The following is a 25,311-nucleotide window of genomic DNA, read 5'->3' on the forward strand; positions in this document are numbered from 1 at the left end:
TTTAAGCCTTAATATAATATAAACGGGTGAGTTATATAAAATTTGTCAGTTGTCATGAAAGGGGAAATTAGCTATAAAGACTAAAACCATTTTTTGTACCAGGCTGTAAACATGTTTATTTCTGCTGTAAAGTTGGGCATTTTAACATGGGGGTCAATGGGGAGGGATTAACTCGCTTTTGGAGGCAGCTTTATGTGGCCATTTGAAGAACTGCAGTGTTTTTGGCACTTCCGCTTTGGCTTCATTTCTCAGCACCAAAGGTCGCGCTTGGTAAAAAAGGTGAGGCTCAGGTATTGTCTCTTCATTTGAGCCCTGACAAAGATCAGGTCATTTTTTTAAATGTTTCATCAAGAAGACATGTCACTAATAATACGTACGTCTCCACTATGTTGGGTAGATACTTTAATAATTATGTAACAGGACAGGTTGTGTTCATCATCTGTCTTATACTTGACTAACTGACCGGCCTTCAGTTTGTGTTACTGATCAATTATTCACTTTCATGGCAGGAGTAAGACAAAAAGACCCACGTCTTAAATATGAAGCTACGCCTAGCTAACCGGCTGCAGTCTGTAGTTTTGTATTCATCTTACACATATGAGAGTGGTCTCATCTAACTCCAACTCTTGGCAAGAAAGCAAACAAGCATATTTCCCTTGAAAATCAAACATCTGCGTTTGAACAGTATTCATAACAGACAACATCACATCACCCCAATCCTGGCTTCTCTCCACTGGCTCCCTGTTCGTTTTAGAACTGATTTTAAGATCTTACTGATCACTTTTAAAGCACGTCTGGGTCTGGCCCCAAGCTATATAGCGGCAATGTTGAGCCCATATCAGCCAGCTCGTAGCCTTACAGTAGATCCTCAGATGGAGCCCATCTGGCTGTTCAGAAGTCGAGGCTTAAAGGGGAACACCACCTAAATTAAGAATTCCAATATGTTATTTCCATGGCCGAGGAAAGTTCAATCAATATTTGTGAACATGAGCTACTCTCTCACAAAGCCAGAAACCAGAGAAGTAAGTCTCAAACTTGTGATGTCATAGGGTATGAAGTCTGGAGCTGCTCCGTAGACAATGAATGGGAGACTGATTTCGTGGACCCACAGGATGTTTGTTTTCTTTTTTATACCTTAATGAGCTTTATTCTATTGTAATGTTGTCAGCTGTGAAACAGAAAATGTTCCCCTATACTCAGAACATCTCCCTCCCATCTCTCAGTGTCATCTAGATCATCTCTCCCTATTCATTGCTGGAGTAGCTCCAGACTTTATACCCTATGACATCACAAATTTGAGTTTTAGCACTCTAGTTTTTGGATTTGGGAGAGAGTTGTTCATGTTTACTAATATTTCTTGTTCTGTCTGAGACCACAGGAATAACATGTATACATTTTGAAAATGTGTGTAGTTCCCCTTTAAATCTAAAGATGAACGTGCTTTTGCCATCAGGGCCCCTCGGCTTTGGATCGACCTTCCTGAGATAAGAACCGGTAATCTCTTTTAAATCACTTCTTAAAGCCCATTTTTATAGACCTGCTTTTATGCGATGTCGTCTTTTTTATCTTCTTTTTATTGTTTTTATTGCTTTTTTTCTTTTTATTTGTATTTATTTAATTGATGTGTTTTTCATTGTTTTTATCTGTTTAATTTTACCTTAGTTTTTGTCTTGCTTTTGTATGGCCTCACTGTTATTACATTGCCTTGTATGCTGCTCTTTGCTTTGCTTTGTCTGTCAAAGCACTTTGTAAACTCTGTTTTTAAAGGTGCTATATAAATAAAGATAATATCATCCTTTAGCGTACAGAAATAATAACCTGTTTTTGTACAGTATGTCTTGGATGTGCAGTGAGTTCATTTTTATTGATGTTTTCTGTCTACCCACCTGAAAAATGCTTTCACAGATACAGCGGGAATGAGTCTGGTGACTCAACCGTGTTATTCTGATAGTCATAAAGCTCTTTTCTTGCTGCTACATTTGGTTGGTATTTTAATTCATCCCAATTAGTCCTCCTCAGTCCCTGTGTGTGTGAGTGTGCCCACACTGTGCCCGTGTGTGAATGTGTGTGTATATGTGTGGCGTGTGTGTGTGTGCCCGGGTGTGTGCGCACAAGCGTGCTTCAGACAGCTGTAGCTCTAAGATGATGAGCTCTCTGATCCAGAGACGAAAAAAACGCTGAGAGCAAACAAGCCTATCAGAGTCTCCTGCCCATCGGTCAAGGGCACACACACACACACACACAAACACATCAGACACATCAGACACACACAACTCAAGCATGCACACATGTACACAACCCTTCTCAAGCACACAGACATTTTGCCAGTAGCTTGTGGCAGGGTCAGCGGCCTATTAGAATAGGAGCAGGGAGCCTCGTCTCCTAGTGACGGATTCAACAGCACTTCTTTACAGACTCCATACATACTGTTTTAACTCTGTATATCAATACAAATTTCATGCAGTGACCTCTGTGCTGCTGCTTTCTGCTGGCCTGCGATGCCGATCTGTATTAGTATTTGATGATTTGTTTTTGTCGTGGCCTGCGCAGTGGGCAGTGCCAGCTGTTACTGGAGGGCACTGGTCCACTGTTTTTAATGAGACAGGCTTACTGGCCCATTACTGGTCTCCAATGACGTGTAAACTAATCAGCACGAGCCCTTACTGGTTCCTAATCACATGAAAGTGGTGGTGTTTTATCGTTCCAGTCATCATTTGGGGTTTTTGCTCACAAAAGGCAGCTTTTTAGGAAATGTAATTATCTTTTTTTGTAAAATATCAGCACCCTTTTTAAGTGGAATAAAACCTGCAGTATTCAGTAGACTACTGTCCTTTTCTACTCCATACCGGCCACTATTAATATTAATAGTCCATATTAATAATGAGATCTACTGGTATTTTTAGTGGTCACTCTCTGTCTGTGCTAATTAGACACTATGCCCTACTGGGCTATAAAGGATTTATCACTCTGATGGGTTGGGTGAATCAGCTCCACTGGTTTCCTTTGGCATGCATCGGCTCTACTCACTGGTGTCAGTAGTGTCGTACTGGGAGTCTTTTTGCAGCTCGTATATGTCCACCTCCACTCGGGCTCGGGACGGACCCTCCATCACGCTGTTGATGTTCTCCCTGGCCAGGGCCAGCGCCAGCCGCTCCCCGCGCCCACACACAGACTGGTCATCCAGGATTGCCGCTAGAGAGGCAGAGAGGGAAGGAGAGATTGGTGAAGGCCTCATTTAATTTAGTCTTAATGTTTATAGTTGTGATTAAGATGCTGCAAAACTCAAGCCCTTTTAGTCTATGATATGTTTACATTATTTTGTCTAGCCTCTGTGTACATGAGCTGTTTTGGTCAAACAAAAATCTTTAGTGCTTACGGAAGATTTCTTATTTAAATACATTTTATTGGACTTAGTCTTACAGCTGAATCCAAGAAATCCACTGATATTTAAAAAAAATATATATGTACATATGTATTATTATTATTATTATTATAACACAAAACAATTCCAAAAACTGTCCAGAAACCCTCACAGGTACTGCATTTAGCATAAAAGATATGTTCAATCATAACATGGCAAACTGCAGCCCAACAGGCAACAACAGCTCTCAGTGTGCTGACTTGACTATGACTTGTCCCAAACTGCATGTGATTATCATAAAGTGGGCATGTCTGTAAAGGGGAGACTCGTAGGTACCCATAGAACCCATTTTCATTCACATATCTTGAGGTCAGAGGTCAAGAGACCCCTTTGAAAATGGCCATGCAAGTTTTCCCTCACCAAAATTTAGCATAACTTTGAAGCGTTATTTAACCTCCTTCTAGACAAGCTAGTATGACATGAGCCCGCTACAACCTACAATCGCAAGTTGTGTTAATGCATTCAAGAAATTAGTGGCGTTAAAACAAATTTGCGTTAACGCGTTATCACGTTAACTTTGACAGCCCTAATTATTTAATTAAGTTTTCTAATCAAAAGGTTTTAAAAGCTTTTACTATTTTTTATAATGGCATTGCCTCTTCTCTGTTAGTATATTTCATTGTAGTTGTTTTGTTTTCCTATTCTTTGTTTTTGTAATTGACTCAGTGTCATGGCAAAACCCACTTTGAGGCACCAAAGCAGGCCAAAACCAAATCATGAGAAAAGTATGTTGAGAAACGTTTTGATCCAGGTGTAGTAGGGATGGAGGGATTTTTTGGCCACCTACCCATGCGGACGGAGGAGAGCAAAGGGGCCTGACTGAGGGAGCGTGGCGCCATGGTGACTAGCAGGAAGGAGAGGACGTGTATTGACAGCAGCAGTGCTGGCAGAGCCGGCATCTTCTACTGCTCCTCATGGAGAATGGTCTGCTGGCTGCCTGTACCACCACCTGCAGGATCGGAGGACACGCCGCACGTTATTGGACACACACTCAACAATTCGCCTGGTACAAGATGTCTCTCTTTAAACTGTCATCCTGCGGCTTATCTTCAGTTTGCTCTGTCACATTTCCATGTAGTGGGAGCACCTGTAATTTGACATCACATACAATAGACTTTCATGCTGAGCTATGAAGATGTTCACTGTCATATCACAGCCAGGTCCCATGCACACTGCCTGTCTAATATTAAAATACAGTACACACACACATCTTCATTCATGTCTCCCGTGGAAAGTCTGCTGCTTAGAAGTGACAGGATTCAGCCTTTAAGGGATCTCCAGGGGGTTCAAAGACGACATCACAACAGCTGGCACTTTCACTCATACACATCTACACTGCATGTAAACGTACATATGAACTAAAGGCATACAAACAGATACACACTAGAAACACTTCCCGAACATGCACAAAAAGACTCACAAGTACAAAGACAACTGCCTTACAATACACACAAGACCATGTACTACACACCCACACACGCCTGAATCCACTTACATGTTTTCCATAACCTAACCCCCCACCCCCCACCTCCAAACAGACACACAAACACCGAAAAGAGAGCTCAGCTGAGCTCCACTGGTGCTAAGCAGCCCTCTCGAGGAGTGACAAGGCCCTGCTCTGACAGACATGTTGACAAGGCGGTGTGAAAGGATGGAGATGAAGGGAGGGATGAAGACAGGAGGAGAGGAGGAGTGTTGTGTGACAGACAGGGAGGTTGAGGTGGTGGTGGTGGTGGTGGGGGGCTGTTGACCTGGGAATGTTGCAAACGTCTGGTTCACTGGTCTGAGCTTTAGACAGGTCTGACAGACAGCTGAAAGAGTCAGTCCATGACCTTCAATTGACCCTTGCAGCTGTAAACACGGGGATGCTGGAGTGGTAGAAAGGCTGACCTTTGACCCTGACAAGTACATGAGGGGATGAGATGAGTTGGCGCTGTGTGTGTGTGTATGTACATCAAAGAGGCAGATGATGCAGATTGTCGGTCACTGTGTTGAACGTCTCTCCTCCATTCTTCCTTTACAGCCTTTTCACTTTGAGATCTTCATTATTCCGCCCCGCTCACCTCTCCATCACTTATTTAGCTTTGATGTTTAAAGCACATAAAAAAAAAAATCCTGCAACCCTGTGCTTTAAATCTCTCTTCACGTCCCATAAACCAAACACACTTCCCCTTTTCTCCTTCCTTCCTTTGCCCTCTATGCAATTACCGACCTCCCCTTTCTTCCAGCCTAACTATACTTTCACTTTCTCGGGTTTGCTGTGTCAAAGGGTGGGCAAGCGTGTGCGCGAACATGTTTGTAATACTAATAGCATGCGCCATACTGTGCAGATGGCTGTGTTGCTCTCATTATGGTTACCGCAGCTCAAAGTGAGCAGAGGCAGGGCTTATGCGGGGCCATCTGTATGTGAGACACAACATAGAATAACTGGTACATGGTGGGAGTAATTGTTTTTCGTTCTTTACAATAAATCGTTCTTGTTTTAACACAATAAAGGTGAAAATACTGTAAATAATGACTGAAACAAAGGGTTAACAGTTCTATGCTGTTGTCATTTTTGTGTGCATGTGTATCATGTAACATAGACAGTTATGCAACAGCTGATTATTGTGACCAGAGATCAAGATCACTACGGCACACTGCTGTCACACAGCTGTGGTATGCACTGCACGGTACTCCATTGTGCTGGCTGTTACTGTATTCTGTTTGCTCCCCACATCAGTCGCCTCTTTCTCAATTTTCTCTTCACCAAAGTATGTGTGTGTGTGTGTGTGTGTGTGTGTGTGTGTCCGTACCTGTTTATTAGAGGGCATGTGTGGGGGGGTGTGTGTGTGATGGCGTATTGATCCCAGCCCAGCTGAAGTGGCAGGCCTTCAGGTGCAGTCGATCAAAACAACAGGGAGCCTATCACGGGAAGCGCTGCATTTCACAGGAGCCATCTGATTGGCTATTACCGAGCAACGTGATGACGAATAAGATCCTAACTGAGGATATGCCTTCATCAATGAATGGGATGGAACCGGTGCTATTTCATTGTTATTGAGAGCTATTGACAGCATTAAACAGAGAAGATTACAGCATCTATACTCCCAGGAGGAGAGGAGGAGGAGGAGATGGAAAGCTGTGATAGAAGTAAGGAGAATGAGAAGCACAGGGAATGGGGACGGGGACGATGGGGGAATAAAAGAACAAAATTGAATACAGAGAGAAGAGATTGGAAAGTGTTTCTGCAGAAAGAGAGAAGCAGAGCAGGATAGAGATAGAAAGACACAAGAGCAGCAGTGCAAAGTAACAAAGTGCATTTACTGAAGTGCTGTACTCAGGTATACTCACTACACTTCAGAGGGAAATATTAGTTTTTACTCCACCACCACCACCACCATTTACTTGACAGCTAGATTAACCTACAAAATATATGATCAACTTCTAAAATATGATGATTGTTGTTAGGGCTGTCACAGTTAACGCGATAATAATGCATTAACGTAAATTTGTTTTAACGTCACTAATTTCTTTAACGTATTAATGCAACTAGCTGAATCGGTTTTAAAGCTGGTGTGAAGATACTGGCATCATATGAAACTCCGTTGGTACCAACCATGTCATACTAGCTTGTTTCAAAGGAGGTTATATAACGCTCCAAACTTGCGCTAAATTTTGGCGAGGAAAAACTTGCATGGCCATTTTCAAAGGGGTCCCTTGACCTCTGACCTCAAGATATGTGAATGAAAGTGGGTTCTATGGTTACCCACGAGTCTCCCCTTTACAGACATGCCCACTTTATGATAATCACATGCAGTTGTGGGGCAAGTCATAGTCAAGTCAGCACACTGACACACTGACAGCTGTTGTTGCCTGTTGGGCTTGAGTTTGCCATGTTATGATTTGAGCATATTTTTTATGCTAAATGCAGTACCTGTGAGGGTTTCTGGACAATATTTGTCATTGTTTTGTGTTAATTGATTTCCAGTAATAAATATTTACATACATTTGCATAAAGCAAGCATATTTGCCCACTCCCATGTTGATAAGAGTATTAAATACTTGACAAATCTCCCTTTAAGGTACATTTTAAACAGATAAAAAAATGTGCGATTAATCACGATTAACTATGGACAATCATGTGATAAATCGCAATTAAACATTTTAATTGATTGACAGCCCTAATTGTTATAGATTAGGCTCCTAACAGTAAGTAGGATGCATCTCATCAAGCCGCCACATTCAAATGCTGCTTATACATTACAGTAATTCATCAGTGATCAATAATAAAATATATACTATATTGGGGACATTCTGTACGGTCACGATGCCCCATCATTACTTATTACAGCGGCTAAACCCTGTTTATCACAGTGTGTTCCGCTTTATCGCTAATGACAAATTTCGTACTCCTCACTGCTCTCTGTGTAATAAATGAGGATGGACTTCCTTACTGACAAGAAGAAATAATCATCTCATGGTATTTATTTCTAAAGCACTACTGTCAAAGCTTCCAAACTATTTCACATATCTTCTCTCTCCACAACTTCATTCAAGTCTCGTAACGACATTACATGATCCAATAACTATTTAAATGTGGTGTTGGATTGTAAATCTAATAGCTGGTGGGTAGGCTGAGGGAGTCCAAGGTTATTTTAATTTTAATTTCTTTGTAGATTTCTTTATACATCTGTTTGAGTGTGTGGTTGGAGCTCTGCAAAGAGAGAACTAAATTATTAAGATTAAATCAAATTTCTCGTCAGAAATAGTATGCAATAATAAAAGTCAATAAGGAAATTCACTTACAGGACACACACAACATGCCTGAAGTAAAAAAAAAAAAAGCAAGGCACATATACTATTTAGTATGCCAGAAAAAAAGATGTATATGTTCCAATACATAATATGTCAAATGCAGTACGCCAAAAATACCAGGATGTCCTATCACATCTGGTAAAATGTTGCAGTATGGAAGTCAGCATGCTTTTCTGGCTATTCTGACCCACAATATATGATATATGAGCAAGAAGGTCAAAGTTCAAGGAAAATGTTATGAAGAATGTTTTTAGGTTTTCCTTTTTTTACAGAAATAAAACTCATTTAGTTCATTTGCGTGTATCAGCACTGTGTTATAAATACATATGCGGATGACGGACGCTACAAACGTGAAAGTGAATGTGTCTGCTCCCTACGGAGTCTCAGCACAGAGCAGCAGGAGTCAGATTTCACACACGGGACGAGAGTTGACAGACAAGACGATGGCGGAGGATTTGGTGTCGAGGCGAAAAGCAAAAGCGCCTATTTTGCAATATTTCAGATTTAAACACAATGCTATAAGGGAATCATAACGTCAATGAGGCAATCGTTGTGAGGAGGACGGAGCAGTCACAGCCGGTGTGCGCGGCGCAGCAACACTGGGTGGAAAGCGAAAGCTCTACCGAAGGGGCCAGACACACCGCCACCCGACATTAAAGATCAAAGTAAGCACGCTACACGTATTGACCGTCATCTTTTCTTGTAAAATGTCCGGTGTAATCGGTAACACCGGTGTTGTCACAAGTTTATTAACTGTCAGATCCCTAGTATGAACTAAAAGTAAATAGAAAAAGTATGAAATTCGTAACGTATCCATAGCCTCTCGGTTGGATGATATGATTGCACCTGAGGGGGGCGTGTCTTGTGCTGTCCTCCCTGCCTCAGGTGAGCTCATGTGAGCTCTTAATGGGGACTTCTGACACCTATTAGATATCTCATATGTATAGTGCTTAGTAACCTATATGCACCATTTGAATGGAATAAACTGCAAACTGCCCTCAGGCTAAATTTTCATGCAAGATTTACGATCCAATGATTTTTTATGACTCTTGTAATTGCTTTTATTGATTCAATTTGTCGTTTGATTATAAGCTGTTTAACTTTAGATGTGCTGTTCTTTTATGCAAGTTAAGTGGTTACCTGCTCTCAGGTCTCTCCTGAAAAAAAAAATCTAAATGAGACTACCTGATTGAAAATAATTATGAAGTAATTCTAATACTTTTGCACTTTTCAAATTTTAAAAGCAGGACTATATTTTTAACATTCTTCCACCGCTGCAGGAGAGTGATAGAAAGCAAGTGTGGTGTTGAAGGTCAGATGAAATACAGTCAAGAGAGAAAGAGAGAGAGCAAACGGTGAGATACTATTGCCGTGTTTAATCTGCGAGGACTGTGTGTCTGGCTGCTCTACGTGCTCTGTTGCTGTACTAGTACACGGCTGAGTCCCCGCAGCAGCCGCGCGTCAGTCTGCAGGGAGCTGGAACAGCGAGAGGGCCGAGCGGAGCCAGACTAGTGTGAGCCGTACAGAAAAACACTGCTTCTAGCCCCCCTCGCTCGCTTTCATTCTGCACCCTGCTGTAAGTCACCCGGCACGCTGGCACTACTGAGAAATACACAAAAGCAAAAATACATAAATATCCTGACTCGCTGTGTGCGAGTGTGTGTGTGCAGGAGAGAGTATAAAATAGAGAATTGAGAGTGAGAGAGGGGACATTCATCCTAGTTCGAGATTTAGCTGTTTGGTGCATGTATTCATCTTAGTGTGTGTATTAAGGCATATGCATATTTGTGTGTTTGCTGCTTTGTGTGTGTGTGTGTGTGTGTGTGTGTGTGTGTGTGTGTGTGTGTGTGTGTGTGTGTGTGTGTGTGTGTGTGTGTGTGTGTTTGTGTGTGTGTGTGCGTGCAGGAGACTTGGCGGCTTGCTTATAGTGTCTGCAGTGCCTAATATGAAAAGAGAAAACCGTAAAATCAGAGATCTTAATTATCTAGAGAGAGCGTGAGGAAGAAGGGGGGAGTGTGTGGTGGGAGAGGGAGGAGGAAGCAAAGGGAGGACCAGAGAGGGATGAACGGAGGGAGGGAGGGATGGAGGGACGGAGGTAGGGAGGGAGATATGGAGAAAATCGGAAAACGAGGGAACGCTATCTCGCCTCACACCCCCGGGCAGATGAGGAGAGGATGAACGGAGACTAAGGCAGAGGAAGCAGGATGAGCGATAGCGAGGGAGGAGGAGTGGAGGAAGACAGGGATGTGGAGAAAGACAAAAAGAAGTCAGATGGAGAAAAGCAGCTTGAGGTGGAGGGGGAGGGAGGGTGAGGAGAAGGGTGTCGGTGGGGGGGCTGGCAAATCATTTGTTTTCCCCCTTCTGCCTTATTGTATGACACAAGAAAATCTGACAGTTATCATAATGGAAGGATGAATCATTCCCGTAATTGAATTTGCAAGTGGAACGGCTTCCGTGGCTGTGGATTTAAGACGACTGTACCGCCGGCCATTATGAGACAGACGTGTTATTTTGCTCGTTCTTCTCACAATTAAAAGTCATTGTTGACGAGAGACAGGCGTGCCTGCTGAAGACAGCTGGGCTGCTGTCCCTGAATGAGCGCGGTCGGTCAGGCCATTTCAGAGCATTTGTTGACCCGCCACACAATATGGATGAGCTGGGAGGTCGGTTTGTGTGAGTGTGTATAAGAAGAAAAATACCAAGGGTCCTTCATTCAACCCTTTTGGCTTTTTGTAGGATTAAGTGTTTAGTACTTTGTGTCTGCATCTAATATCAAAGCAGCAGCACATGTTCTCGGTTGACTCAGCATTTTCACTTTGCACCCATTCGCACTTTCTCCCTCTCCTCTCCCCTTACATGTACCTCTCTAATCTCACCATCTATCTTACCTTTGTCCTCCTCTCTATACCACCGTCTCCCCGTTCCTCTTATCCCTTTTGTTTCCACATCTTTTTTAAGGATTTCTACCCTCACTTTTCCTTCCTGTTGCTGTCCTCAGTGTTATAGGGCCCTTTGAGAATTTGGATTTGAGGCATGCCAGACTTTAAAGCAAGGTTAAACATTTTGAGCGAATATGATTTATTCATGTCATGTTGCCTACCAGGAAGCTGGTACGTATATCTTAAATAAGATTTTTTAAAGTGTTTACTTGCCTGCAGAATGTTGGGTAAAAGGTATAATATTAGCTCGGCCAGATGGAATAAGAAACCACAACAACTTGAACAGCTATAGTAAATAATGCAATTCAATACAAGTGGTGCAATAAACACAACCTTGTGAAGCTTATACTGTTGAATTGGTGTCTGAGAAGAGTTCCTCTTACTCTGTCTAGTAAGGAGGAAAATAAAGTGACCATCTGACAATGTAGTGCAATCTAATACAGCAACATCACAAACTGTAGCCTCAATAATTGGTTGACTCAACACCTGTCAGACCAACAATACTGCCAGACACAACTTGGATGATACTGGATGAGTCTGCAAAACCCCAAACTCTTCTCCTGCAGTCTCCCACACAGAGGTCACAAGTGCTACAAAAAAAGCTTCTTTGCTAGAATAAAGCTGCAGTCGGTAACTTTGATAATAAAAAGTTTATAAAACTGTCACTATATCCTGACCAGAAGTCCAGTAGCAGTTTGCTCTGGCCGGTGAGCGGTAAGCTAAACAGCTCACTAAAATATGTTTCTGAAAACATTTGAGGTGAGAAATAGGCATTACAGTAACACAATATTGATTCATATTTGATCAGCGATGCCTAGTTTGATCGGAGTTCACAAGTTTCGCAAGCAGTGATTGACAGCTGCTGGAGAGACCGCTCGGCTCTGATTGGTTGTTTTGATTTGGGCGCGGTGAAATCTTGCAAATGCCTTTAGGAACACTAGGAGGACACAGAGGAACAGGATTTTTCATTGATCATCGGTCTCATGAACCTCTGTCAGGATATAATGACTGTTTTATAAAAATAACTTTTTATCACATTTGCTCAAAGTTACCGACTGCAGCTTTAAAGGGAACGCTACTTCCTGCATTGTTACCATATGATTGGCACTGAAAACTGGCAGTGGACGTACATTATGCACCACAGAATCCAGGAAATGTGTTTGGGCTACAATAAACTCTTTTTCCCTGATACTGCTACACTGTGAACAACAAATCCATGTTGAAATCTGCAAGACGGGAGCTAGTTAACGTCCTGCTGGTTTCGACACGGGAGGTGCCACTGATTTCAAATGTTATCTTGTAAAATGTCGTTTTTGGCCAGAAACTTTAGTTGAAGATTGAAGATTCACAGCAATATAAATTAGATAATAGAGAAGGAATTATGATCTGTTTAACTTGTGCAAACGGTAATAAAGATGCGTATGTTGAAGTACATGGGATTTATTTTTTATTTTTATTTTACCGTGGTATCGAATTGTTATCGAGAATCGTGGAATTTCACTGGTATTGGTATCGACTACTATTATCAATAATTTCATAGTTTACTAAATGTATCAATCATTTAAGAAGCAAAAACGTCAAATGTGCTGTTTCCAGCTACTAAATGTGAGGATTTGTTGCATTACTGTTTCAAATCATTGTAATTTGAGTTTCTTTGGGTTTGGGACAGTCTGTCGGACAAAACAAGCAGTTTGAAGACGTCACCTTGGGATCTGGGAAAGTGCATTTATAAGTTCAAGAAATAGTAGAATAGTGATGAAGAGTTACGCTTGCACATTGAATCCAAACGACACATTTATCTGTTTAAGTAGACAATGTTTCAATCCCAGTCAGATCGTCTTTAGGTCAAGAACAAAAAAAGTCGAACGCAGACCCAACTGGGATCGAAACATTGTCTACTTGGATAAAGAAGTGTGCAGACTTTTCATCAATGCTGATTTCTAATAGCCTTGCACCCACGTGTGATGTGCACCCAACTAATTTGTAGAATAAACATTAGTCGCAACCCTTCTTATGAGCATTATTTCATGACAATCGTTTGGTGAGGTGCATCAGGTGTTCGTGTTATTGTGTCCGACCGAAGTAACTCCGGTCTCTGGCTTTTCTGTCTCGCTTTTACTCCCACCCATTTCCTATATGTTTTCACCTTGTCCTCCCTCAGCAGGGCAGAAGACACTTTGATCTCTCATTTTCAGCCTCTCTGCCCTCTCTCTCTCTCTCTCTCTCTCTCCGTCCTCCCCTAACTCTGTATCTCCACTCACTCAGCCTCTATCTATTTTGTCTCAGGAACACTCTATACCCCTGTCTCTTTACTGACCTCTCTCTCCTCTCTCTCTCTCTCCCTATCTTAGCTCTCACCGGTCTCTTCAATCTCGATGGTGCACTTTCTCTGTTACAGTCCCCCCCTCTCCCTCTCCTCTCCCTGTTCATTGGACATGGATAAATTCTTCCCCGTGTTCTCCTTGACAAAGAGGCCCTCAGTCAGTGACACCGCCTGCTTGGGGAACCACCGTGCTCCTGTGACACTGTCACATCTGAGTATGTCACGCACAACACACAAACACACCCACACACACAAGCATCCGCTAGCTGAACACTCATACACCAACTCTCGAGGAAGCTTCAAAGAACATTGCGCGTGTTTGCTTATTCATAAGTGTGCGTCTTTTCGGTGTCTCCGCGTCTGCGTACCCCGATGAACGCCCGCGTGTTATGTGTTCGTACAAGCCGGCAGTGAGTTTGCATTTCAGCCTTCCTGCATGCATATGTACCACCCGCTGTTCAGATCAGTACAGTTGGGGGTTGGTTGGGAAGGGGGTGAAGCTCAGTGCACCGCTTTTCCCCAGGAGCTGTTTAAAAAAGATGTGCTGTTCAGTGTCACTAGCTGTCGACGCATGGTCCCACTTGTTGCAGCTGTGTGGCTTATGTAAGCACAGCAGTTTAATCACAATTAGGAAGCTCTCCTTGAACTCACTCGCCCCCTGGCTTGTTTGGAGAGCTAAAATTTGCATTCAGAACAAAAGCTTTGGAAATATAAGAGTGATATTATTACGAATGGCAGTGCAAAGAGAACAATGTCTGAGTGAGAAAAGAGTGCTGTCAGTTTAAATCAGCGTTAGCCATCAGGTGACAGTGAATGTTTGCACTTTCATCATGGTATGGGTTTAGTTATAGGAGTTTATATAATATTATAATCCCATTGTTGGACTAGAAACCCCTTGTGATTTGAATTATTATTAACTGTTTCAATTTCTTGCTCTTCTTTGTGTCTTTTTCCCCCAACAACTGCTTCGACTGTACAGGCGGCCATCCGAGGAGGAGGGATGTCTTTTTGAATTGCCTCTCCTGAGGCTTCTTTCAATTCTTTTCGCTCATGTAGTGAAGGGTTTCTGTATGTGTGTGAGTAGTAGCTTCCTTGTCTTCTTGGCGAGTTGAGACCAGTTGTGAAAGAAATACTCAAATCTTTTACTTAAGTAAAAGTAGTAATACCAGTAAAAATACTCTGTTATAAATAAAAGTTCTGCATTCAAAATCTTACTTGAGTAAGTACAAAAGTATTAGAATCAAAATATACTTAAAGTATCAAAATTAAAAGTACTTATTATTATGCAGAATGGGCCATGTCAGAATGATATATATTATATTATTGGATTATAATTATTGATGTCTTACTGTATACATCACATTAATATTGCAGCTGATTATGGTGTGGCAGATTTTAAATACTTAACTGCTGGGCAGCTTAATCTATGATAATATATCATAATTTATTAGTTGATTCAGATTATTAATAGACAATATAAATCTGTAAAGTAACTAAAGCTGTCAGGTGAATGTAGTGCAGTAAAAAGTACAATATTTCCTCTGAGATGTAGTGAAGTAGAAGTATAAAGCAGATAATGGAAATACTCAAGTAAAATACAAGTACCTCAAAATTGAATTTAAGTACAGTATTTGAGTAAATGTACTTTGTTATATTACATCACTGTTTGAAACCAGTGGTGTGAGTCTGTGAAGCCCATTGAGATGAGTAAAAGTTCTGCATTCAAACTTTTACTTGAGTAAAGTACAAAAGTATTAGAATCAAGATTTATCATGCAGAATAACAAATAAATCTGACTTGATTTGATGCAGCGGCATCACGACCTTGTATCAACACAGACATCTTCTGTAATGTTTCATCTGACTATTTAAATTATGTCTGTTACTGTACGGTGAGACAAGCCTTTGTTACATCAAGAAAGCACTTCAGAGTCAGAAGTTGACTTTGTTCGCTCAGTCAGAGCACAAAGGCTTCACAACACAGAAGATGTTTTCTGAATCACTTCGAGGGCATATTGCTTCAAAATAACCAGATATTTGCAGTGAACATGAAATAGAAAACGGAAACAGCACTGCTATATGCAGTGAGACAGACAAAGGTAGAGTGTTTGCCTTCGCACTGCCATAGCTCTGTGATGAACCGATGAACCGACTCCACACAGCTCTCCCACTTAGACACCCACGCTCCGCACACACACACACACACATCACACACACACAGCAGATACATAGAGACGTACACAAACATATCCAACACACACACACACACACACAGGTTGTGGATTAAATGACTCAGATGGCATTTGCTCTCTCTGTCTCTCTCTCCCTCTCTCTCTCTCTCATTGTCAGGTTTTGCTGCCGTGGCAACAGAGTCGAGGATGAGAGGAGGAGGGAGTGGGAGTGGGGAGGAGTGTGTGAGGGAGACGGAGATGGAGGAGAGGAGCCGGTGATGGAACAGGTAAATGAGAGATCGGGGGAGTCAGAGCTCACTGGTCATGTGAGGCGGGGCTTCGTCGCTGCTGCAGTTTCTCTGTGTGTGTGTGTGTGTGTGTGTGTGATTGACTGTGCTCTAGTAGTGAGAGGCAGAAACACAAGGGATGTGTTAGTGCTACGTGACTGGAAACAAGTGTGCACGCTGCGCATGATTCGGGTGTGTGTGCTGCATGACTAGGACATGTTGCGTGTCCACTCAGATTGTTGTATAATCTGGCCACCCATGACTACGTCTGAAATTGGTCATCTGAGATCGAGCCATCATACTATGAGCGCTAATAGAGAGCGACTGGAAGGAGAGACGAACCCCCCTCCCCGAAAAACATAAAAAGGGGCAACTGAGTGCTGTGAAAGTGCTCTTGTGATTCATGTTTACATGTGGGGCTTCTGGTTTGTTTTTTCGTCTGTACTAATTTGCTCTGCAGAAAGCAGCATGCTCAAATTTGGTTTGTTTTCAGCTGCCCCGGGCAAGAGACAAATTCTCTGTGACTGCACTCCTCAGACTCGGTTCAACATCTGAAAAGGATTCACTTGCAACTATGCAAAGTAACTATGCAAAGACCAGAATATGTAGGGCAAGCCACTGTTTCTCATTCAGGACAGGGATGATCATGCTAGAGTTAAATTTTCGAGTATTAATATTTTTGTTTTTCTGAGGATTTGTATCAGATCTTTCATTCGAGACACAAAGAAATCTATGTGCACGGATGTGTAATGTATGAGCAAGACTTGAATCATCTCTGAGTTAGATGAAGTGTATTTCTATGATTGCTAACAGAATAACGAAGGACTTTCATCAATATGATAAAATGAAAACATCATTATGAGTTTGCAGTAAATGTCCTTCGGTGAACAGATTTTAACTTGATCATTCAGACAAGGTGATGATTTCACATCAACAACAGCATAAGAACAGTGTGTTATTAGTACAGTAATTGCCATTTGAGTCCAGTTCAGCCTCCCGGCTGAATCAAAGCCTTCTTCCCTTCTTAATCTGTTACTGTAATACATTTTTAAGTTAAGTAGGCACCAGGCAGTGGATGGAAAAATTATTTAATTTAATTTAATGAGAACAAATGTAGTAATTATCTTGTTTACTCCATGTTTCTCCGTCTGACATTGTTTTCTGGGTGTGCTTTGGATTGCGTGCCTTTGGGATAAATGCATGGAAAATATTTTTTTTTACTTTTGATGCTGCTGCTAAAATAGCTGAGAACTTTGCATTTGGTGCCAGACGGTGAATATAAGCCATGAATAATGGCATGCGACTCGAGACAGCGCCAATCCATGTTGACTCAGCGACAATCTCAAGTCTGCGTCTTAATAGATAATACTGACTTTGGCCTTCATGTCACTATAGCGGGGAAATCTGACTGTCACCGAATTCTAAATATGGTATCTACAATTAAATGAATAAATAACTCTATTTATTATCCCTAAATGTGCATGTGCACAGATAAAAGAACAAAAACTGTGGGCGCTACTGGTGGCTGTATTGGATTACATAATTGATCAAATTGTTTATGAGCAATTTCATTGCAACAGAAAAAAACACAACACCATCCATTTTAAAAAGGTCACAGAAGCGATAGGATAACACAGTGGAGCCCTGAGGGATTTATTTTCATTGTGTCTCATGTTGAAAACAACATGGGTATGAATATAGCTCATGACCTTGGTCGATGTCATTCCCTCTTTCCCGTGTTGTCTTTCATTCTGCACTCTGCAATATCCAGCACACTGGAAATGCCAGAAGAATAATTTTTAATAATGTCCTTTGCCAGATTGTGGAGTTGCTCCGACGCATAGAAAATGTTGCTGGAGGAAGCAACAAAATTACTTTTCAGTATTCTATTTGTGTTGAGCCATAAATTATCCTTTTAATCAAATGATCAGTTTTACTGAATGAGCCTACAGAGCATAAATACATTAAAATCTGTATTGTAACACTGACCGTGAAAAACTGCTTTCACCCGAACATATTTTATCATACTAATCCTAAAGCTGAGCATGTGTTCTCTCATGGCTGCTTGTTTCAGATTATAACTGTGCATTATGAAAGAAAAGTTTCATTTATGGGTATTTATGTCATGTAAATCACCCGCAGATAGTTTGTCCAACTCTGATGGATGTTAGCTCGGCTGAGCGATCCAAACGGCTGCGTTACATATTAATCAGATCAAATTAGTCATATAATTATGTTTTTAGATATGTGGTCTAACCAGGGGCTAATGGTCGATATTTATTTGAATTTGATTCCCTTCAAATTATTTCACAGTTTTCCTGAATATGTTGTATGACTCCTCAGGATGTCCTATAATTCTGTCACCCATGACTGAGTCAATAATTGGTCATCGCCACTCAACACTCAACATCATATTATTAGGCCTGATAGGGAGTGAGAGGACAGGGGAGAGGGGAGACGGAGGGGCGGTGAGATTCAGCAAAATACAGAAATATTTCCGTGTTTTGCTGAATCCCGCTGAGTGACTGAGCACTTTCAAAAATGTTGTTGTGCATCAGTTTTGCATAAAAAGCTTGTTATTTGTGTATTCATCTGTGCTAAATGCATTACCGACAACAGTGTTCAAAAATTGTTTTCAGATGCCCCGGGCAAGAGGCATTTTCTCCTTTTCTGTACCTCTCAGGCCCAGTTAAGAGACAAAAAAAAGGACATCATGCATGAAGCAGAAGTGACGACTTTTTGAGGATTCAAACACTTAGTGTGATTAATGAACACAAGTTTTGCTTCCATGCTGTGATAAGATTCTTTTTTCTATCGTTAATGAGTAAGCATCAGATCTCTTCACTCTAAAACAACAGTTGTGAAAACTTCCAAAGAAGACTTTTTTTTACAACATGCCACAAACTGCTGTACTGTATACTACTTACAATCTTTAAATAAATATTCAAGGAAATAATTAAATGAATGCAAACTGATAAAGTAATACTGTTTAAATCTTTGACTGTATATAAGAAATGGACGTAGCCACCGTGAGGTCACTCATTGGTTTTTGGACTGCTGTTTTGAAGACTCGAGTTCGACATTTAGGCCATCGCCATCTTGGTTGTTTGCAACCAGAAGTGACACAAGAGGGTGGAGCTAAGTACAACCGAACGCTGAATAAGACATTTTTGGATGAGCAAAATGTTAATATTACCTTTCATGAACTGAAAACACACCATGAAAGGGTTAAAGTTCTAAGATGAAAACACGGACAACTCCCAGACCGGACAATGTTGTGGTAGCGACCTGTCAATCACAAGGTATCCACACCCTAAAGCATACCCTGCTTTATGGTCTATTTGACTCTAAATGGGACCATAATCTACTAAATGAACATCATGCTGTATTGAAGAAGACTTGGAACTGGTGATTGAGACCATAAACTCATGTTTACAATGTTTACTGAGGTAATAAATCAAGTGAGAAGTAGGCTCATTTTCTCATAGACTTCTATACAATCAGACCTTTTTTTGTAACCAGAGGAGTCGCCCCCTGCTGGCTATTAGAAAGAATGCAAGTTTAAGGCACTTCAGCATTGGCTTCACTTTCCAGACGCGAAGGTTGTCCACTGTTTTCAATAAAGACTTTGCTTAGCTACCAACAGTAATTACAAACATTGGATTTAGAAATCAGAAATGTATTTCGCTGTGAGCATTTGCAACCACCTTTTGTCAACAATTAAGTATAAATAAAGGTCAAAGACAGTGTTTTATTATGAGTAAATCCCTCATATTCTCCCAGCGTACCAGATGAGGGTTTTATCCGTGTTTTCAGCTGCTCAGTTTTAAGAAGTAAGCTGTCAACTTCAATATGTTCTTCCATTTTAACATGGGTATGATGGGGATTCAGTCCGAGGTCAGCAGCAGAACAGTCGAGGCCAAAGGTCTGAAACATAACAATGGCTACGATGATCAAAAACATCGTATCAGACAAATGATGAATAATTTCTCGCCATTTGGGCCTTGATTCTGTCTGTAAGTCAATATTTAATGTCCCTCACCAGCAGGACAGATAGTCTCTTCAAACATCTCCACAAACCAGCTCAGTAGGGGAGCGTCCTCGCTGCAGAAATACAAAATGAAAACAAAGTGATGTCCTGCTTATTTTTAGCAAAAACTGCAGGTCACTTTCAGGATGTGTGTGCGTGTTTGTGTGTGTCACCATGACCGGACTGTCACCTTCACAAGGTCAATTAAGTGATTCAGTGTGCCATTCAGTGGTCAAACACTGCTGTACTACATCACTTCAGCTTTGTCATGCTAAATCAATGGTTATCCGTCCGCCGGCTCTATGCTAATGGATGGTAGCATATGCTAAAAACAATGTCTGTTAGAATATTTATGCAATAGCAGCGTATTTAATGCAGGATTAGCATTTGTTTGCTCCATTGTTCAGTAAATCAGTACCAGGCACCGGTGAATAAATGCATAATACATTTAGTTAGCCCATGGTACATTAGCCTTAGAAGTTCCACAACTTACTACAGAATTATGAATATCCACATTCATTTTTTATACGCCGTACAACTGGCATCTCAAATTAGAATCACTCATTCACGTTGCTTAATCTAGGTCAGGTTTGACTTAATTATGCATTAGAGATGTGTGTTTTTTCAAGTGCTTATTTATTTGAATTTGTAGTGTGGTATCACCTTTTTCCTCGCATAACAGCTGTGATGATGTGGTTTGAGGATGAAAGTGATATGATACACGCTATAATGCCTCATCACACAATGTGATTTCATGTGTATTAGCATGCATTTATGTACTATATGTGCAGCACATTATGCCAGCGGGAATGATGATAAGATTTAATATGTGTGCTATGTTAGTAATGATACACACCGCATTGTACTGCTTTGTATAGAATGTACATAATTAGGCTGTTGGCATGCAGCACATGAACAGTACAGTATTTATAATAGCTTCCGGCCTGAACCCAAATGTCACCGGCTCTCTCCAGTAGATCAGCACCATGACACAAAAGCTATTCCACTGTCAAAGCAGCCGCAGCATAAAGCTCTGCAATCATTATGACATTGTCCAAAAACTGCCTGAGAGAAGAGACAACAAAACACTATGTTTTCATAATAATCCATAAAAGAGTGGACACAAAACGGTGTTATGGGCGATAGAGAAGAGATCGTTTTAATTGAATCGCCCATATTAGCATTTTAACTGGAGCGTATGTCTTACAGTGTGTTGCTGTCCGTGCTGCAGTGGCGATTATTGAGGAGCACGGCTCAGGATTTTGGCAACAACAAAGCACACTGTGTTTTCTGAAAACGGCAATTTTGATATCCTGCATGTCTGAGATAAATGGAAAACAATAACGTATGACGGCGAGGGAGACTAGTCACCGCAGTTTCTGAATTTACTCGTCTGTTTTATTGCCAGTGTTTCCACATGGTCAAAAACGCGTTTCCCCCGGGGGAAGAAATAGGGTGTGATTTGAAAGTTGCCCTATATTTGGCTCAGCTGCTTTTCAAATGCAGCCTGTCAAGTTGCCCGGCGTGCTGCAGCACCACTCACTCTGCGTGCCTGCCTGCCTGCCTGCCTGTCTGCCTGCCTGCCCGGCAGCGGTCCGCTTGGTCAGGTGAGTTATTGCCAGGACTGTTCCTTAAACACCCCCCTCCACCACACACACGCACACACACACACACACACACGCTCCAAGTCGTCCATTACTGTGCCTGTCAGCCAAGCGTGCAATCAATACTCCCCCTCCGACAGCGTGCACACATGTGATGGAAGGCAAAACAGCGAGCAGAGGAGGAGGACAGCAAGGGTAAAGACGGGATGTTGGAGGGAGGAGAAGGGCAGGAAGGCTGGGGAGGAGGGAAGTGCTAGTGATGGGGAGCGTAGGGCTCGGGGGTCAGCGGGGTGAAGCCACAGGGGGGGAAAAAGAGAGATGACAAGAAAAATGTCCAGAGAGCGGAGACAAACAACAGAGAGCAGTAATATATAACAAAACACAGAGATAGAGTGAGTGTGGGAGTAGGAGATGGAGGACAGAGATGAGGAGTGGCAGAGGCAGAGGAGGGATGGAAAATAGAGGGAGAAAAACAGAGAAAATGTGTGTGTGAAGAAGAGAAATGGAGAGAGGTTGTGGGTGGATGAGGAGAATGCTATATATAATGGCAGAGGTTCAGGAATAGATCAGAGTGATTGTGTTTTGTCATTACCTAACGTTCACATCTGCAAAACAGTAGCAGCCACCAGCTGACATCAACAAGACCACACACACAATTACTCTACATACACACATTGACACACACACATACACGCAGGAATACACTCGGCAAAGTAACGCTGGCACATGCGGGCCCGCCAAACCTCATCTTCATGCTAAACTGAACTAACTCTCTACTAAAGAGCTTCTGTCGTCTGGCCCGGGTTGATAACAGCAGCAAACAAACACAAACACTCGGACACAAACACACTCTCGCCGTGCTACGAACACATCTCGTACACATAAAAGATTCATTATCACACATAAACACACAGACACGGCCGTGTTGTAAACACTCCACCCAAAACAGCCATGCCACTCTCCTGCCACACACACATGCGGACATAAAACGCACACAATGAGCCATGGCAAGGGCCTAAATTGTTTATTTTCAGCCCTGCAAGAACTATAACCTTGAGGGGTAAGAAAGGTTGAATACTGACAATGGAGAACCCGTTATTATCTGAAATTCTAGCCAAAATCTACACAATCGTTCAAGGGAAAAGCAGCTGTGAGAACTCGCTCTGCTTGTGTGTGTGTGCATGCCGAAATGTTCACATCCTGACGACATTCATAATGAAACAAAGAAACTCCGAGGCTCATTAATGCTACCATGTAAAGTCCAACCTTCAGATGGCATTATTATGGTAATATAACTGAGTGGCTCAATCAGACATGCTGGCCTCTCTCCTCAGATCAGTGCTTTTCAACAAGTTGAGCGTCAAGTGCATAAGACAGTCACTGTGTTATGACTAAATATCAAATATATAGTTAATATATATATCATATATATATCAAACCACTAAAACCCTGCTACTGCACGCAGTAATAACCTCAGGTCAGCACTATAAAATTCTTCATACGCTCCCATGGTCCCATACTCAGATGTATTAAAACTGGTAAGAGGCTTTATTGAAAAGCATTAGAACTAAACGATTCTGTATGGTTTGGTAGACTCAAAGATAGCGTAAATTTAAGAACAAAAAACAACATTTTATGATTAATAATCTGCAGTTCTGTGTTTAAAATCTAACGATAACGTGAGGAATCTCGGTCTGTCTGTTGGTCTGTCTGTTGGTCTGTCCCTCCCTCTGTGTGTTATTCGCATATCTCGAGAACCGCTCATCCGATCAACTTCACACTTGGCAGGTGTATTGCTGGGGACCCAAGGGCGTGCAGTGACAAATTTGTAGCAATTTGGACATGCGACATGTTTAATGTGAATACATTTTGAATAAACAAGCACACAGTGCTCTGTGCAGCATCGGGGTAGGGGCTTCAGGGCTCTGCAGACTGAGACGAGCATGTTGTCCACAGCAGGCAGACCGCGGTTCCGCGCTCCGAACGGGCACAAGCCCCCGACAACACAGGAACGAGCTCCCGACAACACGGGCACGAGCCCCCGACAACTCTGCAAGCAGCAATACCTGGAGCCTACCAGGAGCCAAGCAATCGTTCCGAACAGCCGCGGCTCATTGACTGCCATTCACTTTACAACCGAACTCATCTTCACCCCCCTAGAGTCAACACGAGTGGACAGCCAACTTGACGCAGAATCAAACCAGAATGTATTTCACCCTGACGCACCAAGCCGACAGCTGACGGCCGCTCACCAAAGGCCTAGTTTTTGCGGTGTGTCCCGCACTGTCGGCTCTAGTCTTCAGCATGTTGAATCGGCGGCACCCGTCAGGTGAGAAAAATTACTCTGATTGGCGGTTCAGTTTAAACAAATCAGTGCACGAGAAAAGAAACAGATGTGAGGAAAGCAAGTCAACGACGAAAGTCAAGAGGAAAAATACAGAAGGCTCATTTTTTACCTTCATCTCATCTGATCATTCCAACACACGGATATTTTCACAGCAACATGGCCATCTGGAATGAAGCTAAGTGGTGAGTGAGAGTGGTGTGAAAATGGTCGGCAAACACCGCTTTGTTTCATGTACGTATCGTAACATCTGGTATATACGCCGTCTTTGCAGTGTGTTTGAGTGCAACTTGTCGGCAAAAACAAAGTCAACGTGAGGCAACGCAGCTGGTGGCCTTCGTCGCCGCTAGTTCTTTGATGTGTCCCCAGCTTAAGCCGCAACCTGTGTGTTTTTCCCCCGTAAGATGGTATTCTCTGGTGACAGACTGATACTAACTTATAACACTACTGGAATAACGTTACTGCCAGCAAAATACCTCCGCTAATTAAATCCAAGCTGTACTTTACAACCACAGTGGTTATGTCAAAGCAAGCGACTAATACGGCAACTTGGAAATTGTCTCAGCTAAGTGTATTTCACAGATGTTTCTGACCGAGAGTAACCGCCACCTGGGTGTGTTGGGCAGGCATGTTTTGAACGGGCACTGCACTAGACAAACTAAAATCAGGAGTGATACTCATGGAAAATAATCATTTTAAAATCAAGGGAAAACATTCAACCCTAGTACAAGAGCGCGCGTGTGTGTGTGTGTGTGTGTGTGTGTGTGTGTGTGTGTGTGTGTGTGTGTGTGTGTGTGTGTGTGTGTGTGTGTGGATCCCAAACAGCTTCCTTCAGCCTCAGGAAGACCTGCTCCCAGCTGGCCCAGTACTCAGCTAGATACTCCTCCTCCTTTGATTCATAGCAATTGGGGAAATTAAATAGTTTCTGACTGTGTGTGTGTCTGTGTGTGTAAGTGTGCGAGTCTTTTACAGTATGCCTCTGTTTGTGGGTGTGAACAGTGTGTGTGTGTGTGTGTGTGTGTGTGTGTGTGTGTGTGTGTGTGTGTGTGTGTGTGTGTGTGTGTGTGTTTTCTTCCCGTCTGAGTCGGTGAGAGGGAAGGCTTAGGGCTCAGAGGGAATGTTATAGCCGGGGCACAGGAGGAGCCTCTCTCCTCTCTACTTAGACACCAAATTACTTACAAAAGTCAACTATCGCTGTGTGTCTCCTTAGCAAGCTGTGGAGTCCAAGAATATCTGAGTGGGGAGATAGGTGTGGAGGTGCTCCAGTTTCATGCCTGCACAGAGCAGGCGGTGAGCTGCACGCAGCCAAGGTGATCCCTGCCAGCCATTTTGCCCTGCATTTAGTATTCATTTTCCAGGCGATCAAACCCGCTGCCAGGAGGTGGAGAGAGTATGT

General features: G+C 42.3%; 1 protein-coding gene across 5 annotated transcripts in view; it reads right to left on the minus strand.

Moving 5' to 3' along the window:
- Positions 1–25,311, minus strand: part of grik5 (glutamate receptor, ionotropic, kainate 5) — a 107,322-nt gene that overhangs the window by 42,920 nt on the left and 39,091 nt on the right. For all 5 annotated transcript variants that reach the window (XR_012596133.1, XM_074653213.1, XM_074653212.1 and 2 more), the window contains exons 4-5: positions 4,209–4,370; positions 3,028–3,192 (exon numbers count right to left, since the gene is read on the minus strand). Coding sequence is in view for 4 of the 5 variants with exons in the window: in XM_074653213.1 (XP_074509314.1) it covers positions 3,028–3,192; positions 4,209–4,320 (277 nt within the window). In the remaining variant the exon portion in view is untranslated. The remainder of the gene's footprint in view (positions 1–3,027; positions 3,193–4,208; positions 4,371–25,311) is intronic.

This window comes from Sebastes fasciatus, chromosome 12 (assembly GCF_043250625.1).
Source record: "Sebastes fasciatus isolate fSebFas1 chromosome 12, fSebFas1.pri, whole genome shotgun sequence".
NCBI classification, from domain to species: domain Eukaryota; kingdom Metazoa; phylum Chordata; class Actinopteri; order Perciformes; family Sebastidae; genus Sebastes; species Sebastes fasciatus.